The sequence below is a fragment of the Cebidichthys violaceus genome, unplaced genomic scaffold (genome assembly GCF_023349555.1).
Source record: "Cebidichthys violaceus isolate CVI_PGR_0920_01 unplaced genomic scaffold, fCebVio1.0.p SCAF_43, whole genome shotgun sequence".
Taxonomy (NCBI): domain Eukaryota; kingdom Metazoa; phylum Chordata; class Actinopteri; order Perciformes; family Stichaeidae; genus Cebidichthys; species Cebidichthys violaceus.
This window is the reverse complement of record NW_027176628.1, coordinates 540,877-563,187: the sequence shown is the minus strand read 5'-3', so window position 1 is coordinate 563,187 and position 22,311 is coordinate 540,877. Positions and strand designations below refer to the sequence as shown.

At 41.9% G+C, this 22,311-nt stretch overlaps 1 protein-coding gene across 1 annotated transcript in view; it reads left to right on the top strand.

Moving 5' to 3' along the window:
- Window positions 1-22,311, top strand: part of LOC137886305 (multiple epidermal growth factor-like domains protein 11) — a 75,007-nt gene that overhangs the window by 7,692 nt on the left and 45,004 nt on the right. Inside the window, exon 4 of the mRNA XM_068728713.1 lies at window positions 6,174-6,266. Within this exon, the coding sequence (XP_068584814.1) occupies window positions 6,174-6,266 (93 nt within the window). The remainder of the gene's footprint in view (window positions 1-6,173; window positions 6,267-22,311) is intronic.

Here is a 22,311-nt window from a genome sequence, read left to right as displayed (position 1 = left end):
CATACGCAGTGTGAGTGTAAGGGAAGGATATTTGAATCTGTTTATTTCAGTCTAGACTGCTGTTTATGCTCCTCATACAGAAATAGAAACAACAGCTTGGGACAACAAAGCTTGACGAACACTGTTGTGTTCACATGTAGTGAACAAGTTAGTGAAATATTATAACATATATAAAAAATGCACCAATGACCAACAAAAAAAAAATAAAAAAATATATATAACTTCATAAACAAGGATATGTTATATGTCAAGGGCTTTTATTTTGAAATTCAAGAGCAGAAGGAGTGGATCTGGTCAAGGTGTCAAAGAGTATCAACGTGTTGGTTCAGACTGGATCCTCCATGTTGTTCTTTCACACATTTGCTGCAACTCAACTCGTTCTGCACGACACGATTAGTTAAAATCAACCTTCTGAAAAATGAAACGGCTCTAAAGAATATTCTGACACGTTAATTAATCCACACCAAAAAGTCCCCCGGTGTGTAAAGGCCTTTAGTCTCAATAACACCTGAGTGACTGTGGTCCGGGTCAGAACTACATTAGGCGATATTACATGATGTTTTTCATAAATCCTGAAGGTTTTGTATAAAACTAAAGCAGGTCCTGATAAAAAAATAAAAACAGAGAGAACGCTTTTGACAAAAATTGTAAAAGCTCTCATGCTTTGCATGCACTTTGTAGAAGTTCCCTCACTCGTTGTATGTCGGGATCATTGATGGATTACTGAACGGGTCTACAGGGCAAAGTGTCAGCGGCCCCCCCTGATCAACAACAAAATGTCACCCAAAGAGACACGAACCAACCAGGAAGAGACTCAAAATGACCACATAGAGACACAAAACAACTACAAAGAGACACAAAACAACTACGAAGAGACACAAAACAACTACAAAGAGATGCAAAACAACTACAAAGAGATGCAAAACAACTACAAAGAGATGCAAAACAACTACAAAGACACAAAACAACTACAAAGAGACACAAAACAACTACAAAGAGACACAAAACAACTACGAAGAGACACAAAACAACTACAAAGAGACTCAAAACAACTACATAGAGATGCAAAACAACTACATAGAGACACAAAACAACTACATAGAGACACAAAACAACTACAAAGAGATGCAAAACAACTACAAAGAGATGCAAAACAACTACAAAGAGACGCAAAACAACTACATAGAGACACAAAACAACTACAAAGAGACACAAAACAACTACATAGAGACGCAAAACAACTATATAGAGACACAAAACAACTACATAGAAACACAAAACAACTACAAAGAGACACAAAACAACTACAAAGAGACGCAAAATGACCACATAGAGACACAAAACAACTACAAAGAGACACAAAACAACTACAAAGAGACGCAAAATGACCACATAGAGACACGAAACAACTACAAAGAGACACAAAACAACTACAAAGAGACGCAAAATGACCACATAGAGACACAAAACAACTACAAAGAGACACAAAACAACTACATAGAAACACAAAACAACTACATAGAGACACAAAACAACTACATAGAGACACAAAACAACTACATAGAGACGCAAAACAACTACAAAGAGACAAAATGACCACATAGAGACACAAAACAACTACAAAGAGACGCAAAATGACCAAAAAGGAGACACCAGAAACCTACAAAGAGACACAAAATGACCATGGATAGACCAAACAACTACAAAGAGACACAAAACAGCAACAGAACAGATGCTAAACGACTCTGAAGTCCAGGGGCGTCTTGTCTCATAATCCGTCCACTGGTGGCGATCAGCCGCGTCAACAGATTCACTCAGAGATCAGACGCTGGAGAAAGACGTCAGATGTGATGCTCACACCTCCGCTCTCATTCTCCTGCTGCAGCAGATCAGCAGATTAAAGAGCACTGACGAGACAATAGCTGGAATTAGGCAGCGATTCATTCATTTGATATCTATTGATGTAATCCTCCTTGGACAGTAGCTGCTTATGCTCCAGTCCTCAGGATGAAAGGATGAATTATCAAGAGCACGTGTCTTTGGCTCTCTTATTAAAACCTGTATTTGCAGGCGTCTTTGTCTCTTTCAGAAATGAGCTGCAGAGCACAAAGACGTTCACTCGTACACACTATTAATCCTGATGGCCTTCTGCTCACTTCTAAAGTTCAGGCTGTTTTGATTGCAGCAGTGACCTCGTCCCTCCTCATTTCATTGCTTTTTTTTTGTTTACAGTGGAACCACACAATAATATATGGCAAAGCTCCAGGACAGCGGTTCTCAACCTGAGGGTCGAGACCCACCTGAGGGGGTCAAAAGAGCAACGTGAGGGTCGCAAAATGAAAGTTCTACGCAGAAATATAGTAGTTTAATTTATTCATTTCTGTTTGTTTTCATTCTTAGTTTTACAACAAGGTGACATTTTTTCATTTTAAGGGAATACTTTGTGCCCAAACTAGTCATTTATCCATCAGTTACTCACCACTTGGTCCCTTGAGTTGTTGAAAATGTAGAGAAGTCTTGATGAATCAAAGTTAACGGGGGCCTTGTTTAACAGCAGCTTAATGTCACAACAGTTCTGTGAACGTTTGCCAAAGAAACGTCAAAGTCTCGCTCCGTCATGTGAACGCTTTGGGGTCTGAAGTTGGGAATTCAACGGGGAAAATGTCGGACCTCCAAATTGTCTGGAACAAGCTGACGAGCACAAAACGATTCCTTTGACCACGACAGTAACCGTTTATCTAATACTGGTCTTCACAATCTGACGTAGAGACGCCGTATATACGTCTCTACTAGAGACCTGTCAATCAGTGTGTAGCCCCGCCCCTAAATCATCCCCTGCTTTATGGTGTGTTTGACTCTAAATGGAGCATAATGTACTAAATGAACATCATGCTGTATTGAAGAAGACTGTAAACTAGAGATTGAGACCATAAACTCATGTTTACAATGTTTACTGAGGGAATAAATCAAGAGAGAAGTAGAGTCATTTTAGACTAGACTTCTATACAACCAGAGGAGTCGCCCCCTGCTGGACACTAGAGAGAATGCAGCTTTAACACGTGAAGCTTTGGCTTTGTTGAAGAAAAAGGATTTATTTCCATAATTCTGTTGGACACGTTCTCCTTCTGCACCGGAGCGACTAGTCACTTCGACACCACAGAGATACCGACCTGTTTTGTATTTTTTTTTGTTTGGTTTCAGGAGTTGTTGAACTAAAGTGTTTCTGCCCTCATGAAAACGAGTGCAAACAAATACTCATCACACTAAAACACACACACACACACACACACACATGCCACCGGTGAAATACACCAGTTCACAATGAGTGGATGTAAAGCTTTCAGTCTCGCCCTCCTCTCGTATAAATCTCTCCTCGGCGTGCCAAGTGCATGTGGCTGCGAGGATCTCCTGTCCTAATGCACGAACAAAGCTGTAAAATGTTAACACGGTGCCGCCATAAATTCAGAGAGGACGACCCCTCTGTGGCTCAAGCGCCTCCAGACCCATAAAAGCTGGTCTAACTCCTGGACCCGCCTGTTCCTCCCTGTTCACTTACTTCTTTGCAACTTTAGAAACTCCACACTTGATTTGTAATAAAAGGCCTTAAAGCACAGCTAGCGGGTCGCATTGAATGTGCATCCTTATTTCCTTCGTGTTCGTTCGTCCCCCTTTTAACGCGAGTCGGGCTCCCGTTTCTTTTTTCCCCCCCCGCCGGAGAGACGACTCAGCTGCACAAACAGAGAGCAGCAGCTCATCACATCTCAGTGATGGAGGAGCTAAAGTCTCCGAGCTGTCGGCCCGTCTTCTCCCGGCTCAGGCCCTGCCTGATGCACGATGCAGTATTCATGCTGCGATACGCCAGCGACCCTCGCCCAATGAGTTGCAGGGGGTGTTAGATAAAGTTCAGCCTTTCTGTTGTTGTTTTTTAAGAAGAAGTGGCAGAGAGGATAATAAAGCTGTTCATCATCTGTGCTTTGATTTCTTTTAATTTTTTTTTCATTCCGTTAAACAACCCGGGGCTTTTAGTGCGACGGGTTCAATTACCATTTTGTCTTCATTCGAATGATTATTTTTGAGCTGTGGGACTGTTAACAATTACTGCCCTTTTTTTTCCCAGCATGCACCGGGCACCGAGTGCACCCCGGACGCCACTCTGACTTCTTTTAGCGCTCTCGGCCGTTCGCTCGGCAACCTCACCACTACGACGGCGCTCCGCTCGGCCAAGAAACACTTACGTGTGTGTGTGTGTGTGTGTGTGTGTGTGTGTGTGTGTGTGTTCATGAGTGAGCTTCAGAAGAGACGTGTAGACTTCAATACATGCAGGAGAGAAGGAGAAGGAGGACGACCACCATGACCATGATGTGGGTCATGGTGGTGCCGTTGTCCTTAAACCACCAGGGTGTCCTCAGTCTTGATGCTAAGCTAAGCTAATTGTCTTTTGGCTCTAGCTTCACCCATAACAGACACAAGGGCTTAAATATAAGTAAGTATTTATAAGTAATTTGTTATTGTATGTCATATATACAGTGTATATATATATATACATATATATATATATATATATATATATATATAATTATTTAATGATGTATTTACTAAAGGCATGTATCTTAGAATATCAACGTCATGCCTTCTGTTTTAAATGATATTCTTTTTTAAAATCGGGATAAAAGAGAATACACATTGAGCTGAAGACAATGGTGGATCTGTCTCATAAATATTCAAGCCCTCATGTCTGTAGTGGGTGAAGCCCGGAGCCAAAAGACAATTAGCTTAGCTTAGCATCAAGACCGGCTGTGTCTCCGGTGGTGGTTGAAGGATTAAAGGCACCGACCATGAAGCGCATCGTCCCCCATCGCTCCCTCCTCTGAGTCTCTAATATGGTCTATGTCTTAAAATATATATATATATTGTCCTCTTAATTAAGTATCTTCTTCAAGTTCTTCTCTCGTTTGTTTAATCCGCACACAAACACAAATATCAAAATGACAATTAGTTGTTTTACAGGATGTTTCTTCGCATGGATGAGAAGTTTTACCTAAATTGCAGTTGTCAGGTGTTAATATTTCGGTCTCTGCTCGTGGATATTGTTTCCCAAAAACACTAAATATCGCTGCCAGACGGCCTCTACTGCTTCTAATGTGAAGAATTCTATGAATAGAGATTTGTTTTAAAGATCGTTTACACAAACACAGTATGGATCAGAGTACTTCAAACAGAGAGTTATACTGTGAATCTCCAGGTATTATTATTAAATCACTCATGAGACGTTATGGATACAGTCAGTACAGAACACAACATTATGAAGTAAATAAAAAAGACTTGAGTTTCTCTTTGAGCTCTAAATAAATGACGGTAAAAAGTGAAAAAGTCAAGTTTAATGTGATTCAAAGTCATTTTAATTCAAGTCTTTGAAGTCGACGTTTTCAGATTCACTAGACTTCATTGGTTTCTTTATTTCAGTCTCTCTCTTCCTCCAGTCTCAACGCCATTGTTTCCCGCCTTTCCCTCTTCACCTCTCCTCCTCTTCCTCACCCCTCCCCGCCGCGCGCGATAAGGACTCGGTGAAGGCGCTGCATTCGTTGTGCCGTGATAGAGCCCGTTTGTTGTTGGACCCTTCAGATAGGAGTGTGACAGCTCTGCACTGTACGGCCGCGTCCCGATGAAACATCACACCTGAGGAGGAGGAGGAGGAGGAGGAGGAGGAGGAGCGTGAAAACGAAGATGTCGCCGCTGCCGTATCTGTTCGTTGGTAGAAAGCAGATAGAATGTCTCGATTACAGAACGATGTCTAGTCTTCATTCATTAATATGTGCCTCATTGATACGTTGTGTTGTCAAGCCACAACCAGTTGAAACATGCTCAGATAACGGACGCTTCCTCCACGAGTGACGGCCTTTTTATACCGAGTTCATTATTCTAGTGGCCAGAAAATACACACTGACTTACAAAAACCTTCTTTCTTTTATTTCGGAAAATGTGGGAACAGTGAAGCCGATGCTTCACGTGTTAAAGCTGCATTCTCTCTAGTGTCCACCAGGGGGCGACTCCTCTGGTCGTATAGAAGTCTAGTCTAAAATGACTCATGGAAGATAAATAGACCTAAATGGATCGTTGCATCGGGGAAAAGAATGTTTGCATATTAAACGTTGTGTCCTGCTCTTCCTCCTCAGCGTTGTGTACTGAAGAGTGTGCCCACGGACGCTGCGTCTCTCCTGACACCTGCCAGTGTGAGCCCGGCTGGGGAGGACTGGACTGCTCCAGTGGTGAGTTCACCGTCATCACGGGCCGACCAAGAGCGACATTTTACAGTTGAAAAGTAAACTCTCCAGTGCTCTCTGGTGGAGAAACGGTGTGACGGAGAAACTGTTTCTAAACTCGCTGAAACGTGTCTTTATTAGTCTGATAGTAAAGTGTCTGAGATCAGCAGAGATCGGCTGATGATATCAGGCATGGCGATGACTTTTTTAACAACTGTCTTGGACAGCCGGCGTCATCACATGTGTGTGTCGTTTTGCAGCAGGTGTTTAAGTTTAACGAGTGACCGTGTTAACTGGTGACTTAAAGCCTAATGCGTCCTATGGTTGCTCATAGTGACCACAGACTGTTATAAGAAGAGGACGTAGTCGTCGTGGCGTCACTCACCGGTTTGTGGACTGATGTGTTGAAGCCTGGAGTTCGGCAATTTGGCCGTCGCCATCTTGGATTACGGCCGTCGCCATGTTGTTGTTTTTTTCCCAACCGGTGAACAGGAAGTGACCATATCTGGACTGAGGAGGAGTGACGTAGAGACGCCGTATACGTCTCTGGTAGAGACCTGTCAATCAGCGTGTAGCCCCGCCCCTAAATCATCCCCTCTTTATGGTGTGTTTGACTCTAAATGGAGCATAATGTACTAAATGAACATCATGCTGTATTGAAGAAGACTGTAAACTAGAGATTGAGACCATAAACTCATGTTTACAATGTTTACTGAGGGAATAAATCAAGAGAGAAGTAGAGTCATTTTAGACTAGACTTCTATACAACCAGAGGAGTCGCCCCCTGGTGGACACTAGAGAGAATGCAGCTTTAACAGTGAAGCGTTCACTCAGCAGAACCCGAGGTTACCGTCTGGTAGTAACTGACGTAAATGTTCGGCGTAGATAATAAACAGATGATCAACAATTACAATTGATCGAAGGCTTTTAGGACGCCTTCATGTTCTGATAAGCTATTAAACGGGTTGACTGTCCATTTTAAATGTTCCTGGTGTTTGAGTTGGATCATCTGGTGACTTGTAAGCGTCTGCACACACACTCATTAACAGTCACACTCTGATGTGCACTAATCAGACCTGGAGCAACATTTAACGATCACAGATTGGCATTTCACGGAGTCGCCGAGTCGTCTGATGTTCACCCGATGCGGCGATAAAAGGAAAGAGCACATTTTTCTCAGTCGAGGTCAATCTGCAAACTCATTCCTGCAGATTGAACAACCGAAATGTTAAATGAGAGAGAAGGACATCATGATTTGCTTGTTTGGCTCAGGAGTAAAAGCTGCGCCGGTCGTTCGAGTAGGTTTATTTTTAGGGCACAAGCAATTTATAAAGCAGAGAGATAGAAGGGTAGAAAATAGGTAGGAATATATGCTACCGGCACACACAACCTCGTATTTATTGTTAAATAAAAGAACATCAGTTAGAGCTGCATAGTTTATCAAAACAGGAGGCTCAATATTAGTTATGAATGACTTCTATACTACAGACTTCCTAAACGTTGTTTGGTACAGATCCCCACAACAATCACAGCGTAATCATTTTAAAATGTTTTTCTATATAAATCTACAATAATGATGTAAAAGTCATCACTCGCTGTAATAGGGCAAAACCGTATTGCAATTGCAATATCAGTCAAAATAGTCGCATTAGGTATTTTTTTTTTCAAAAATCAGCAGGCGGGCTGCTCCATGATTGAGGAGCACAAAGAACACAAAGAGCTCCATCACCACATTCTGATGGAATCCTGTGACGTTCCTCTGATCGACTGACGAGGAGCCACGAATCAGATCGGCCGTCGGTCAGTTTGATTCATCGCACGAAAACAATCCGGCTGTCGGACGATCGGCTGGATTCCTCGTACGTCTCGATCCTCCGTCTGTTTCCACTTTCTCTCCTCTCACATGGCTGCTTCAACATGTTTAGTGTTGTTAGAGTAATACTGAACACGTTGTTGCTACGGTAGTCTTGACTGAGCTCTGTACTGTGAAACGATACTGATTCGTGATCTTGTGTATCGGCTGATACGGAGTACCGTTAAAAATGTCATTTATCTATTTTACATGTGAAAAACATCTTCAAACAACTGGTCAAAAGTTATCAAACAATTTTTTTTACACATTTTTTTACACATTTTTTTTACAATTTTTTGAATATTTTTTTTTTACAAAATTACACAAATCATGATAAGGTTGTAATTTAAGCCCAGTACAATTTTTTGCTGAATAGAGCTTGAATGCGTGTCCAGTATTTTAGGCTCTATCGAGGTGTCGGTATCTGAACAACTCAAATAAAAATAAAAAGTATCCATAATAGTAAACATCTTCTCAGCCTTATTAACTTCTGCATTTTCTTTCTTATTTTCGCATTTCTGTTCTTAGTTGAAATGCACAAATTAGAGCAGTAATAGTGTCGGCAGTGCGGAGTGATTTAATGCAATGATTAATATAAACATACAGCGTCTGTTTTTTTGGTCCTAATCAGCTGGGTTCTGGATTAGCTGCGGTGACTCTGGTGACTCTGGTGAAGTATTCCTGAGATGATGGAAGGCTAAACTGTAGCAGAGTGATCGAGATTTACTTTGAAAGTCAAAGCTTCAGGTTTTCAGCCGCTGAAACAGAGAAACCTCTGATCAGGACCTCGTCTCTGTCGGTTTCGTGGTACCGAACTGTAAACAGTTGTCCTGATTGCACCTTTAAACTGTAAATGAAAGTCATCGCATCTCAATATCAATCTCATCTCCGTCTCCTCTCCAGACTCTCATACGGCCCTAAAGGGGGTGCAGGTCCGTGTAAACCATAGTTGTGTGTGTGTGTGTGTGTGTGTGTGTGTGTGTGTGTGTGTGTGTGTGTGTGTGTGTGTGTGTGTGTGCGGTTGAAGAGATTTGGGGGCTAGTGACACTTAATGAGTCACACAGCCCCTTCAGTCCCTCTGTGTTATTGGTGTGCTCCGGCCTCCCCGTTGTTTACCGGTTCTTTATTGCTGCCCTGGGGGACCGAGGCCGAGCCAAGACGGGGGTTAGGTAAATCTACCTCCACTTAGTGCAGGCTGAGGGGTCGATCAACTCCATCTGTCGGGTTCACTCTGGAAAGTTTTACCTCCCCTCCTCAAGTCCTCTCTTTCTACTTTTGTATGTATTTGTTGAGCAGAGACGGTCCACGTTAACCAACATGTCAGTTTCCACCTCAATGTAAATGTGCCAGAGTTAACTAGAGAGCTCATCTTCATCTGTAGTCCACGAGCAGGTTATCACAATTTAGTGGCCAAATAGTATCAGTACAATTCAACAGCAAACACTAAAGTACAACACAACACTATAACAGTACATTCAAATACATAAATACAGTACAAAAGCAGCAGATTTGTAAAAACAATGAGAGTATGTAACGGCAGTGCCATAGATGAGGCTTTGCTTTAAGCCATCTCTTCAGTTTATGTTTAAAAGTTATTTAATTAGTGATACGTGCTTTATATTAGTGTGTAATAATTAGTGTTATGTGCTTTATATTAGTGTGTAATAATTAGTGATACGTGCTTTATGTTAGTGTGTAATAATTAGTGTTATGTGCTTTATATTAGTGTGTAATAATTAGTGATACGTGCTTTATATTAGTGTGTAATAATTAGAGATACGTGCTTTATATTAGTGTCTACTAATTAGTGATACGTTTTTTATAAAAGTGTCTAATAATTAGTGTTATGTGCTTTATATTAGTGTGCAATAATTAGTGATACGTGCTTTATATTAGTGTGTAATAATTAGTGATACTTGCTTTATATTAGTGTGTAATAATTAGTGATACTTGCTTTATATTAGTGTCTAATGATTAGTGCTACGTTTTTTATAATAGTGTCTAATAATTAGTGATACGTGCTTTATATTAGTGTGTAATAATTAGTGATACGTGCTTTATATTAGTGTGTAATAATTAGTGATACGTGCTTTATATTAGTGTGTAATAATTAGTGATACTTGCTTTATATTCGTGTGCAATAATTAGTGATACGTGCTTTATATTAGTGTGTAATAATTAGTGATACTTGCTTTATATTAGTGTGTAATAATTAGTGATACGTGCTTTATATTAGTGTCTAATGATTAGTGATACTTGCTTTATATTCGTGTGCAATAATTAGTGATACGTGCTTTATATTAGTGTGTAATAATTAGTGATACTTGCTTTATATTAGTGTGCAATAATTAGTGATACGTGCTTTATATTAGTGTCTAATAATTAGTGATACATGCTTTATATTAGTGTCTAATAATTAGTGATACATGATTTATATTAGTGTGTACTAATTAGTGATACGTGCTTTATATTAGTGTGTAATAATTAGTGATACGTGCTTTATATTAGTGTGTAATAATTAGTGATACGTGCTTTATATTAGTGTGTAATAATTAGTGATACGTGCTTTATATTAGTGTGTAATAATTAGTGATACGTGCTTTATATTAGTGTGTAGTAATTAGTGATACATGCTTTATATTAGTGTCTAATAATTAGTGTTTTGTGCTTTATATTAGTGTCTAATAATTAGTGCTGTGCTGTGTATCAGCGGCCCCTCTTATTTATTTTGAGTAAACTCTGCATGCATCAGCCTCACACCTTGCAGCTGGATGGAATCTGAAGACTGGGGAAATGAATTAAAAAGATCTATTTTTTGGTGAGGTGTGCCACAGCGTGAGGGCTCTGCTCCTCACAATAGCTTTTGTCATTTGCTCGTTACACGTGGAAGAAGATGATTTGCTCTGAAGATGCTGCACAGCGACACTGAGTCGTCCCTCCCACGGGGATATCGAGCCAATTCCTACACAGACTGTTTTTGTGTTTGGAACGCTCTCACCTGATTGGTCAGAGGGAATACATCCCGTAGTCCGCCGCAGATTGAAAGGTCCCCACATTGAGTCTGTTTTTTAAAATGTGTTTTCCTCTCTAATAAGCTAGAGCTGAGGACGAGTGCGGCGTTCGTGATGATGTTTTACAAAACAAAGTGCGTTGAATGAATTTAAGGGCTTAATGTCTCACAGGCTTCACTGATCACCTGCTCCTCTAACGCACACGAGTTAAGTGAGAGACTCGAACAGTTTGAATGTCACTGGTCTGATCAGAAAGAGCGTAGCAGAGAGAAAGTCTAGCTGTGGTTTGTTGATGAAAGTTATTTAATCCTGTCTGTGGAGAAGGAAGAAACAAACGCAGCCTAGTGTAACAATCCTACAATACATGTTCAGTTTGTGTTCTAGAGAGATGAGGATCACTCACACAAATACTGTGTCAAGATATAAGCAACTAAACTTTGATGCTTCACTACGTCTCAGAGGAACACGTCCCTCTGTTAAGTATCTTTTTCTCCATATTTGTTCATTTATGACGTTGAATGTTTGCGGTAAACTGAAGGATGAAGAGTTTCCTTTATGATTTTTGTTGTTCAGCTGAATGAACTCTGTGTAAAAAGCCTCTTGGATCAGCTGGAACATACATCAACACCTTCATAGAGGTGCTTCACAGGGAGGAGACCAACGTGATGATTCTTATAGAACGTGATGCATTGATGTGGATTAAACCAGCCGACGGGATATAAAGCAGTGAAAATGCAACGTGCACAATAATGCAGCAGTGATATTAAACCGGAAACCAGGTAAGTGAACTGAAAGTGGAACGTATCTGTAGTGTTTTTTCAAAGGAGTCTTTGAAGAAGGTTCCTCTCAGAAGCCTTGGAATAATTGAACCGGGTGACTTATATAAAAACCTTACAGTCGTCATGAACAGAGATTTTAGTTATTGTACCAGGCTGTAAACCTGTGTATTCCTGCTGTAAAGTTGGTGATTTTAACATTGAGGTCAATGGGGATTGATTGCTTTTTATAGCCTCAAGTGGCCGTTTGAGGAACTGCAGTTTTTGACATCGTTGGAGGTCGCCAATTGACAAAAACACGAGCCGATGGAGGCAGCAGTAGAGCAGCAACTCCTGTGTCCTGAGAGGTAGAATCAGTGTTTTTATGAATGGAGTCTGGTGTGTTTGTAGAGATCACAGATAACAGCCTCAGTTCCCTTCATAAGGTCTGTCTGACATCAAGGTAAGGAGGAGAACATATTCTAAACAAAGCTTAAAACTTAAACTGATAGAGACTCTGTTAGGAGTCTAAAACACGTCCACAGCAGAACACGGTTCTCCTGTCTGTTCCTAAGAACTCATCTACTGTAGTAGAACACTTCAGAACATCAGAACTCTACCTTTAATTAAATAATATAATTAAAACAATATAACAGTTTTCATATTTCCTGCACAATTCATTCATCAAAACCATTTAGTAGTTTAGAAATGAGATTCATAAAGAGGGTTTCTATTCTATTCTATTTCTACAGGATTACAGTGCACGAGTGTGTTTCCTTATTTAAACCCACAGCACATGGAAACACGTATGCAGAACACGAGTAACTCTCAGAGCAAAGAGGAAGAGAGGTTCCTTCTCGTCCTTTGTCTTTCGACTGTAGCTAACCAGATTAGCTGGTGAAGCGGCCCTCCTCCTCCGAACTCCAGTCCAGTGGAAGAACTTTGTTGCTCTGCCAGGCAACATAAATAGCTCGGACAGAAGTGGGGTGAAGGGAGGGAGGCGGGCGGGCGAAGGCGAGGGAATGAGATGCGGAAAGAGGCCTCAAAAGCAGAGGAAATGAAGAGGAAGAAAAAGTGGTAGATAAGGACAAATTATGATGGAAATCATCACGTGAAGATTGGTGATTATGATTATCAAGAGCAAGAACGGAGGAGATGAAGGGAGGGAACACTGCGGAGACACACTTTAAAGACGGCGACGCTTCTTAAGAGAAGTTGCTACTTAGGCAATTTATGAAGTGACTCATTTTGATCAACGGCGATTACTTCACACTTTTATTAACTTCAGAGTTGGCAAAAGTTTTTATTGGTTTGCCTTTTTGTCGTTTTCTCGCAGAGAACAAATTATGCAAAAGAAACTTTAAATACAAGTGATTGAACAAGATCAGTTCATGTGCTCACAATATTAATACCAGATTATATTAGAGGGGTTGTCTTGGATCTAAAAACCAGAGTCTCCATGCGGATGTACCGTATTCTTAACAATATCACAAACGACCACTTTAATTCTTACTCTGGTCTTGTGAAATCCATCCATCTCTCTATTGTCTTCCACTTATCCGAGGGGGCGGAAGGCTTGGCACAGTATTCCAGACTCCCATCTCCCCAGCAATGCTTTACAGCTCTTTCAGGCCAGATCTCTCCAGTGTGTTCTGGGTCTACCCCGGAGTCTCATACCAGCTGGACAAACCCAGAAAACCTCTAAAGGGAGGCGTCCAGGAGGATCCTGATCAGATGTTGAACCCCCTCAGCTGGTCTCTTTTGAGGCGAAGCCACCCTATGAAGGAACCCAAAGCTCATGGACTGTTAAATCAAGAGCTCTGCTTTCTGGTGTGTTTGACTCTAAATGGAGCATAATGTACTAAATGAACATCATGCTGTATTGAAGAAGACTGTAAACTAGAGGTTGAGACCATAAACTCATGTTTACAATGTTTACTGAGGGAATAAATCAAGAGAGAAGTAGAGTCATTTTAGACTAGACTTCTATACAACCAGAGGAGTCGCCCCCTGCTGGACACTAGAGAGAATGCAGGGTTTGTTTTTGATATTTAAATCTAAAATGTTTTCCAGCTCTTATTCATCTGTTGAAATTCTTTAAAGTTACATTTAAAATGTAAGTGCAAAAATGCTTTCTTTCTAACACTTCTATCTGTTTTTATTTATTTTTAAATGTACAGCACTTTGAGCTACAAATGTGCTACAAATAAAGATCGTATTATTATTATTATTATTATTATTATTAAAGAAACGTCACTTTTCAGAAGTGACTCCTGGTACCGGCGCTCTTTTTCTCCATTCAAGAAGAAAGGCACTTTTTTTATCAAGACAAACAATTAAAGAATATAAAGTAGAGGCACAGACAGCAGCAGAAATATAAATATAAATATAAATATATATGTTCAAAAGAGTAGGTGATTTAATTTTTTTTCATGTGGCCAACTGAGAAAAAAAAAAACCTTTTTCAACTCAGACTAAACCCAAAACAACCTCAGCATACTCGTGAACGTGTGACTCTGTCCTCGTTGTAGAATAGAGGTTGGTTGAGACGTAATCTCAACCAACCACAGGAAATGGCCGCCCGAACACAAGGGATTCTGGGTATTCCACCTCTCTGCTCTCTACGCTCGGGCACAAAGTGCACAAAGACCTAAAATCTAAAAATAAAAACCTCTCAATCTTCTGTCCGTGTTTCTTAAGTGATGAATTTGGTCGCGGGTCTCCATTTGTGGTCATGGAAACGAGCGATGCCCTAGCGTAACGCATTAACGCGCCTGTTTGCTGATGAGCTAGTCGAAGCTTTAGAGGCGACAAAGAATAATTGTGTTCCTGTGTCTCCCGTAATGGATGAACTTTGACAGTCAGACGGAGGAAAACTTTTTTACTCCAGCTGCGTGACCAGAGGAAAACAGCTACACCTGTGTGTGTGTGTGTGTGTGTGTGTGTGTGTGTGTGTGTGCGTGTGTGTGTGTGTGTGTGTGTGCGTGTGTGTGTGTGTGTGTGAAACGTGTTGATCCTGGGTGGCATGCTTTACCCGACGAGCTTCTCGTTTCACCTCCCGTGTTTTATTTTTAAGATTCTATAAATATGATAATGTGTCGAGGTCCAGTTGGTCTGGTGTGGATCGCTGAGACGACACGGCGGCTGTCACCGGCCAGTGTGGGCGCTCGCTCGCCACTGTGCCCGGACGTGCCATTTATCAGAGCTGGACTCAAAGCACACACACACACACACACACACACACACACACACACACACACACACACACACACACACAGCTCTCAAACAGGCAGAGCAGCAGCTGGGGCCGACTCATGGAGTCGCCTACAGTGATGTATTTGCCTCTCTAAGTCCCAACTAGAGCCACGAATCACACGTTTTCCTCTTCTCGCCGACATCCTTGTGAGGGGAAAGCCTGTCAAGGTGTGCGACAACAGAAGCAGCCAGTTCTCCGCCTCAGTCTGTTCACTCTTTTCAGACGCTCGTCTGTTTATCTCCCGCTGCTCAGCTCCACTCTACAGAATCCACACAGATCCGTCTCTGCCTCAGCTGCTGCTTCTGATTCCTGTTCCCCGACACGCGAGGCCAACTTTATTCCTCGTGTTTTCATTTTGACTTTTGTTTTTCATGTTTTTCACCAGCGGAGCAACGTAGCGGAGCAACGTAGCGGAGCAACGTAGCGGAGCAACGTAGCGGAGCAACGGTTCACATATCTTATGAACATTCGTTTGTTTGTTTTCATACAAAAGTCCTGCAACACGTGTCAATTTTGCTCCTTATATGAATACAGTCTTTTCAAAATAACATTCAGTCTTCACAGGAAACAACCTTAGACAACTAAACAACTTAGTTAGGTTACATTACATTACATTACATTACATTACAGTCATTTAGCAGACACTTTTATCCAGAGAGACTTACAATAAGTGCATCAACATTGGTAATCAAAAGAACTACTAGTCACCAGAAGTCATAAGTACATTTCCTTTAAACAAGCATCTAAGAGCAGGAAGCAGAGCATAACTCAGAGCCAAAGTACAGAAACAAGAGAAACAGTTAGTGCTATAAGTAATACGAATACAATAAGTGCAACAAGCTAGTATGAAAACAATAAGTGCTGAGTGGAAGGCTCAGGGTAGCACTTCCTGGTTGAGACAACAAAACGACTTAGTTAGGTTTGGTAAAAGATGGTGAAATACTTGGTTAGATTTAGGAAAAGATGGTGAAACACGTAGTTAAGTTACGTGACAAATACATTAGATAGATAGATAGACTTTATTTCAGACTCAGGGTCCATTGACATTAACGTTGACATCTCGTTTCATAGGGAGTGTGAACTGCTCCCTCCTGGTTAGATTCCAGTTCGACCCGCCCTGTGTGGGCTTTTGCAGTTTAGTTCATTTACATGGATTAAATACGAATTAATTTTGTGATATTTGAATATATATTTCGTAGGTAAAGCTATGAATGCTGTATGAGAACAGCCTGAGTGGAGTAGATTATCATATCTGGATTGCCAACATCACAAACACTGATCACAGCTGTTGTATTCTTTGCCAGTAGGACTCTAAAGGTCAAAGTCTCAGCATCCAATGGACTAAAGAAATTCCTAAAATACTCATCAGCGTTTTTAGATGAGCGATAAATGCCAGACCGTTTTCTTGTTTCTTGTTTTTAATGCGGGACATTCTTCTAAATCTGATTGGTTGAATGTTTCATTACATCAGGAGCCTTGCTGTCACACAGATCCATCCCTTCTCTGGTTCTGCTTGATTTAAGTGCCAGTGGAGGAGAAAGTAGCAATTAAACAACACAAAACCGCACCTTGATTCCTTCAACATGCAACTGAGGTGTAAAATTACCGCCTAGCAACAAAGATGTCAGATGAGCATTACTGCAGTGACACTAAGAGATTCAGCATTGCCGCTCCTGGCCAGGTGGATTTAACCGTTCTGATTATTCACAACCATGATTAACTCAATAATAAGCATCAACAGGCTTTATCCACTGATGTCAAAGGATATGTCAAGAGATATTCAATATTTTTGTCAGCAAATCCAATGAAAAAAACCCCAAACCAACAGTGAAAGTAAAAACAAGTATTGTGTGTGTAATCCTGAAATCTCTTCTTCCTCTGATCCATTGACCTCCATTAAAAACACATCAATGAGTCTCACAGACTACATACTCAAAATATCCCTTTTTTCTGCTCTTATTCCAAAAAAAACAATAAATCTGTTTTCATGGCTAATGAAAATGAATATTCGGCGAATACATACTTAGATGAACGTAAAACGCCCCCGTGACGGAGGTCCTTTCAGAACCACAGTCATATCACACGCGTTGTAATCAGAATGTTGACTTTAGATTTGTTGGCCGTTTTTTACAGATTAATGTCTTGAGAGCCACAGACAGGAAGTCAGAAAATATTGAGAAAAAGACTTTGTTCATTTTGATCTGAACATTAAATGTGTTGACAACAAAGAAGAACAATACAACTACTCCAGAATCATTCTTTAATTCAAAGTGCTGAAGCTCTAAACACAAGGACTAACAATTACCAAGGAAAGGTTCTGGAACCTAACAGGAAGTACATATTCTGACAATTTGCATCTGTTGGCTTCCTTGCTGCTGATTTCTACACAGATTTGTTTTTCACAACCTAGCGTTACCAGGGATCGACGTCTAGAAAGCATTAATGCCGATGTCCCGATTGTGTATTTTGATATATTTTGGCCAATAACGATCAGCAGTAAAGCGATCATCTACTGTCCGTTACACCACTAGCGTACGGACATGTTGCGCGACAGAGGAATGGTATATCTGGTATATGTATGGATTTGTTGGTCCATCAGTTTGACAGTTTTGGTTCGTCCTCTGCTCAAAAACACCACAATTTCTGACAATTTGAATTGTATAATAACCACACAGCTTTCCAACAGTATCCTCTGCTAAGAAGAAAAGCATGCGGTGTTGTCTTTGTCTCCTTAGACTGCTTGTGGACAAACACTCGCTCCGGAGACGAAGCAGGTAAACAAACTTAAGAGGGAATAAGCAGCAGGTGTAAAAGGTTAAGTTCTTAGTAAGAAGACGGATGTCTGACTCGGAGGACTGAGAGGAAGGTAGAGCACAGGCGGACGTGACATGTTTCTCGAGGAGATGGGTTTTCAAATCCCCTCCGGTACGCCGGCAGTGACTGCAGTCCTGAATGGGATGGGAAGGTCACCCCTCCATCGGGAGACAAGAGGGAACAAAGTCAAGGCCGCGTCGAGGCAATTCACCGTAGGAGAGGAGGAACTAAGCTCCCGGTAGGGGCTGATAGGCCGCTCTAGACTTAACGAGAGACAAACCCCTGGGAACAGTCTTCAGTGTGGCCTTTCATGAAGATTACTTCTATTACAATTACACACCGGGGCTCACTCGCCCCTTGTTATTTAGCAGTTTTATCTGAAAGGGCGCCAAGTTCAAGGTCCTGAGCAGCAGACCCACCGGTTACGTTGGGAGTCCGCCTGCCGCTGCGATACGTTCACTGGAACCTGAACGCAGCATTGAACTCGGAAAACAAAAAAGGGACAAAGTTGAGCCGCGCACCGCTGTGAGCAAACGTCATGGAGTTAGTTACGAGTACGGGAGGATATGCAGACGGTTATAGATTATGGGAACGTCACACGTGAGCGTCGAGCATCAAACTAACCCATTTCAGTCTGGCTCTGGATGTATTTCGGCCTCGCTATGACCACCGTTGGAGAAGTTGTAGGTATAAAATACATTTATTTCCTCGAGGAAAATCAAATATATAATATAATATAGTCAACACATTATATATTGTGTCATACCTGACTCGTTTTAACTCAAATAAAAAAATCAATTTAAAGATTTGAGGGGAGAAAAAAGATGATAACAGAATATTGATTGATATTTGCTCAGCGCTGCCTCGTTTGACAGTTTGATCAGAGTTCACCAGCGTCACCTGCAGTGATTGACAGCTGCGTTAGACACCTAAATACCTCCAGGAGCACTAACATGAGGCAGAGGAATTCAATTAATAATTGGATTATCCGTCTCAAGCTCTACTGTCAGGATATAGTGACAGTCTGAGCAAATATGATAAAAAAAAATAAAAATTTAGCAATTTAATCAATTTTCTCGGCGTAAGTAAAGGATCTGAATCCTTCCTCCACCTCTGGTCTATGGAAACCAGAACATGAATAAATGAATGAGGGACAACAAAAACAATGAGCGTCTCTCGTTGAAGTTTTCTTAAGACACTTTGTGTCCGAACGCTTTACAGCAGCTCACTGCTCCTGAATGCAGATGTCAAATCTCATCTATGCACCTGTGTTAATATGACAAGCCTAATAAAGTTTTCATTTGTTTTAAGTCATTAGTGCCGCAGCATTTTTCTGCGTTTTGGAAGTCGCCATCTTGGCTTTTGGACGTCGCCATCTTGGTTGTTGGACGTCGCCATCTTGGTTTTTGGACGTCGCCATCTTGGCTTTTGGACGTCGCCATCTTGGTTGTTGGACGTCGCCATCTTGGCTTTTGGATGTCGCCATCTTGGTTTTGGACGTCGCCATCTTGATTTTTAGATGTCGTTTTCTGCTCTATTATTCAGTGTTGCACGATCTTTTAAAGTATCGTCTCCTGTTTGACATTATTATTTCCTCACCATTGTATCATACAAGGTTTGCCTACATTCATGCTCTCATTCTCAGTCCCAGAATCCAGTGCAGCTCCAGACTGGGAGGTTAATGAGATGTCACCCCCCCCCCCCCCCCCCCCCCCCCCCATCAGACGTTTCTAGATGGAAAATTCTGCCATGCTTGAAAAGAGATTAGCTTCTAACAACTATACATTTATGTTTATGAAACATGTTACTCTTAATAGACTAGATGTTAAGAGGCCAGCTGTATTTGAAGAATCAATATCCTCCATAACATCCTCCCGTCTTTGTCCCCTCTCACCGCTCCATCTGAATTATGAGCTCAGCACCACCTATACGGGTCTACCTCACCTGTGCTCCGCCTGGCGATAGATGACTCTGAACTCCCGCTGCTCCTCATTAGCACCGAGTTCATTAGGCAGCTAATACCTGTTGCCCGTGTTGGAGGCGGGTGAGACCGGTGGGGTCAGCAGCCATTAGCCAGCCCCGTCCTCTTGAGCCCCGTCCACCTCTGAACCCCGTTCAGGGGGAGGCCGGCAGGGTTTTCTTTCATGACAAAGTGCATCTGTCATCACCCAACAGACTGAGTTCAGCGAGTCATTAAGTGCAGCTTTGCAGGGATGATGCGTTGAGTTTCTGCGGAGAGGCGAGAGAGCTGAGAGGGAGGATCATAGACACAGGAACGCCTCGGTGATCCAGATCGAGGGAACGCATAGGAGCGCCGTGTGTCTCGGGGATTACAATACCTGTTGTGCAGTCTCCGTGTTTGCATATGTAGTGCAGTCAGTAATACACACTGCTGTCCTTGTTCCACTCGGAAAGACACTACAGAGCGTCTGCCAAGGCCGCTCTTCCTCTGGATGTTGATCCTGGCACTTCATTCAGGTCCTGGGTGATAATACACAGTCTTGGGGGACGCTGATTGTCCTGCTCGACACGAACACAGCTCCACACACACACACACACACACACACACACTACGCACAACGCTGACGAGTGGACTTGCTCCGCTGCCAAGTCCAATTAACGGCTGCAGCCGCATCAGCATGCCCCTTGTGTTTGGTCAAAATTAATTTACCAACAAAACTTTTTAATCAAATTTCGCCACAGCCCCCTGAGGGGTGATTGGTTCTGTGCACTGCACCGTTCGGTGCTGCGATGTCCGTCTCCTGCGTCGGAGAGAGCCGTGATTCAGCTTGAAGCCATGGAGCGCTGGCTCTTTTTTTTTCTTCCTTTTTTCCCTGCTTGTTGTGGAAGCGGAAGAAAAATGATCCTTCAGCATTTCTTGCAGTTCGTTAAATTACAGCGAGCAACACAATCAAAGCCACAGACTGCTCAAATGTCAGTGAGGGTTTTTGTGTGTTTAGTTATAATATTTTACAGACATTTACTGCTGGTAGAGAAAAAACACAACCCTACTCTACTACTGCTACAGATAGGATATGTTTTTGGATTTCAAAGCAGCCCGTTTCAGCAGAATGTGGGATAACGTTGGTGTCACGAGCAACGAACAAAGGTTGAAAGAAGTCCCTGACAGAACGTTACAGCGGCTGCTGAGCCTTTCTGTCAGCGCTTCTCTTAATAGATCGTCTTAGAAGCTCCAGTCAAGATGCTCACACACACACACACACACACACACACACACACACACACACACACGTCATCACTGTTACGGCTGATGTCACAGTGAAAACTCCAGGATCATCTCATAAACTACTTGTGAAATGTCACTGAGACGTTTCAGAAGTAGCTGATGTTTAACAGCTGAGCTTTGATGTTTAACTGGCTCATGTAAAGAAGAAGTGGACGTAGTCACCGCGGCTTCACCCAATGGTTTGTGGACCACGATTCTGAAGGCTTTGGTTCGGTATTTTAGCTGTCGCCATCTTGGCTTTTGGACGTCGTCATCTTGTTTTTTTGCCATCACCAACTTGGTCGTTGACCATCGTCCTCTTGGTCTTTGGACGTCGCCATCTTGCTTTTTTCCCGCTTTGTTTTTTGGACGTCGCCATCTTGGTTTTCAGCCTTCTCCATCTTGTTTTTTGGGCAACGCCATCTTGGTCGTTGACCATCGTCCTCTTGGCTTTTGGACGTTGCCATCTTCGTTTTTGCCCGTCGCCATTTTGCTTTTTCCCCGCTTTGTTTTTTGAACGTCACTATCTTGTTTTTTTTGTGAGACGAAAGCACAGACAAACTCCCAGACCAGACAGCACTGTGATAGCGACCTGTCAATCAGACAGTAGCCCCGCCCAAAAGCATACTCTGCTTTATTGGTAAAACATCTATAATATGTGCAAATAAATCACAACAGGAGACGTGAAAACAAATGTGCTCATATTAAGACTTATAAACAAATAAGAAGATAAACAGACTCTCCATGTATAAAATAAAAGCTTGTTGAGACAGTCTGTCGGTCTCTTTTGCTGCGTTTCAGGACCTAGGACAGCGCCTCACACACACACACACACACACACACACACACACACACACACACACACACACACACACACACACACTACACACACACACACACACACACACACACACGCACAACTAACAATGCTGTCCGTCTGAGAAGAACTCATAATCATTAATGTTGATGCATAATCTGGGATCACTATTCCTTATTTAAGGGCTTTTGGTGCTCCGTGTGTGTGTGTGTGTGTGTGTGTGTGTGTGTGTGTGTGTGTGTGTGTGTGTGTGTGTGTGTGTGTGTGTGACTCAATACATTGAATGACTACTGCTGAAAGAAAATGGCCAGAAACGTGTA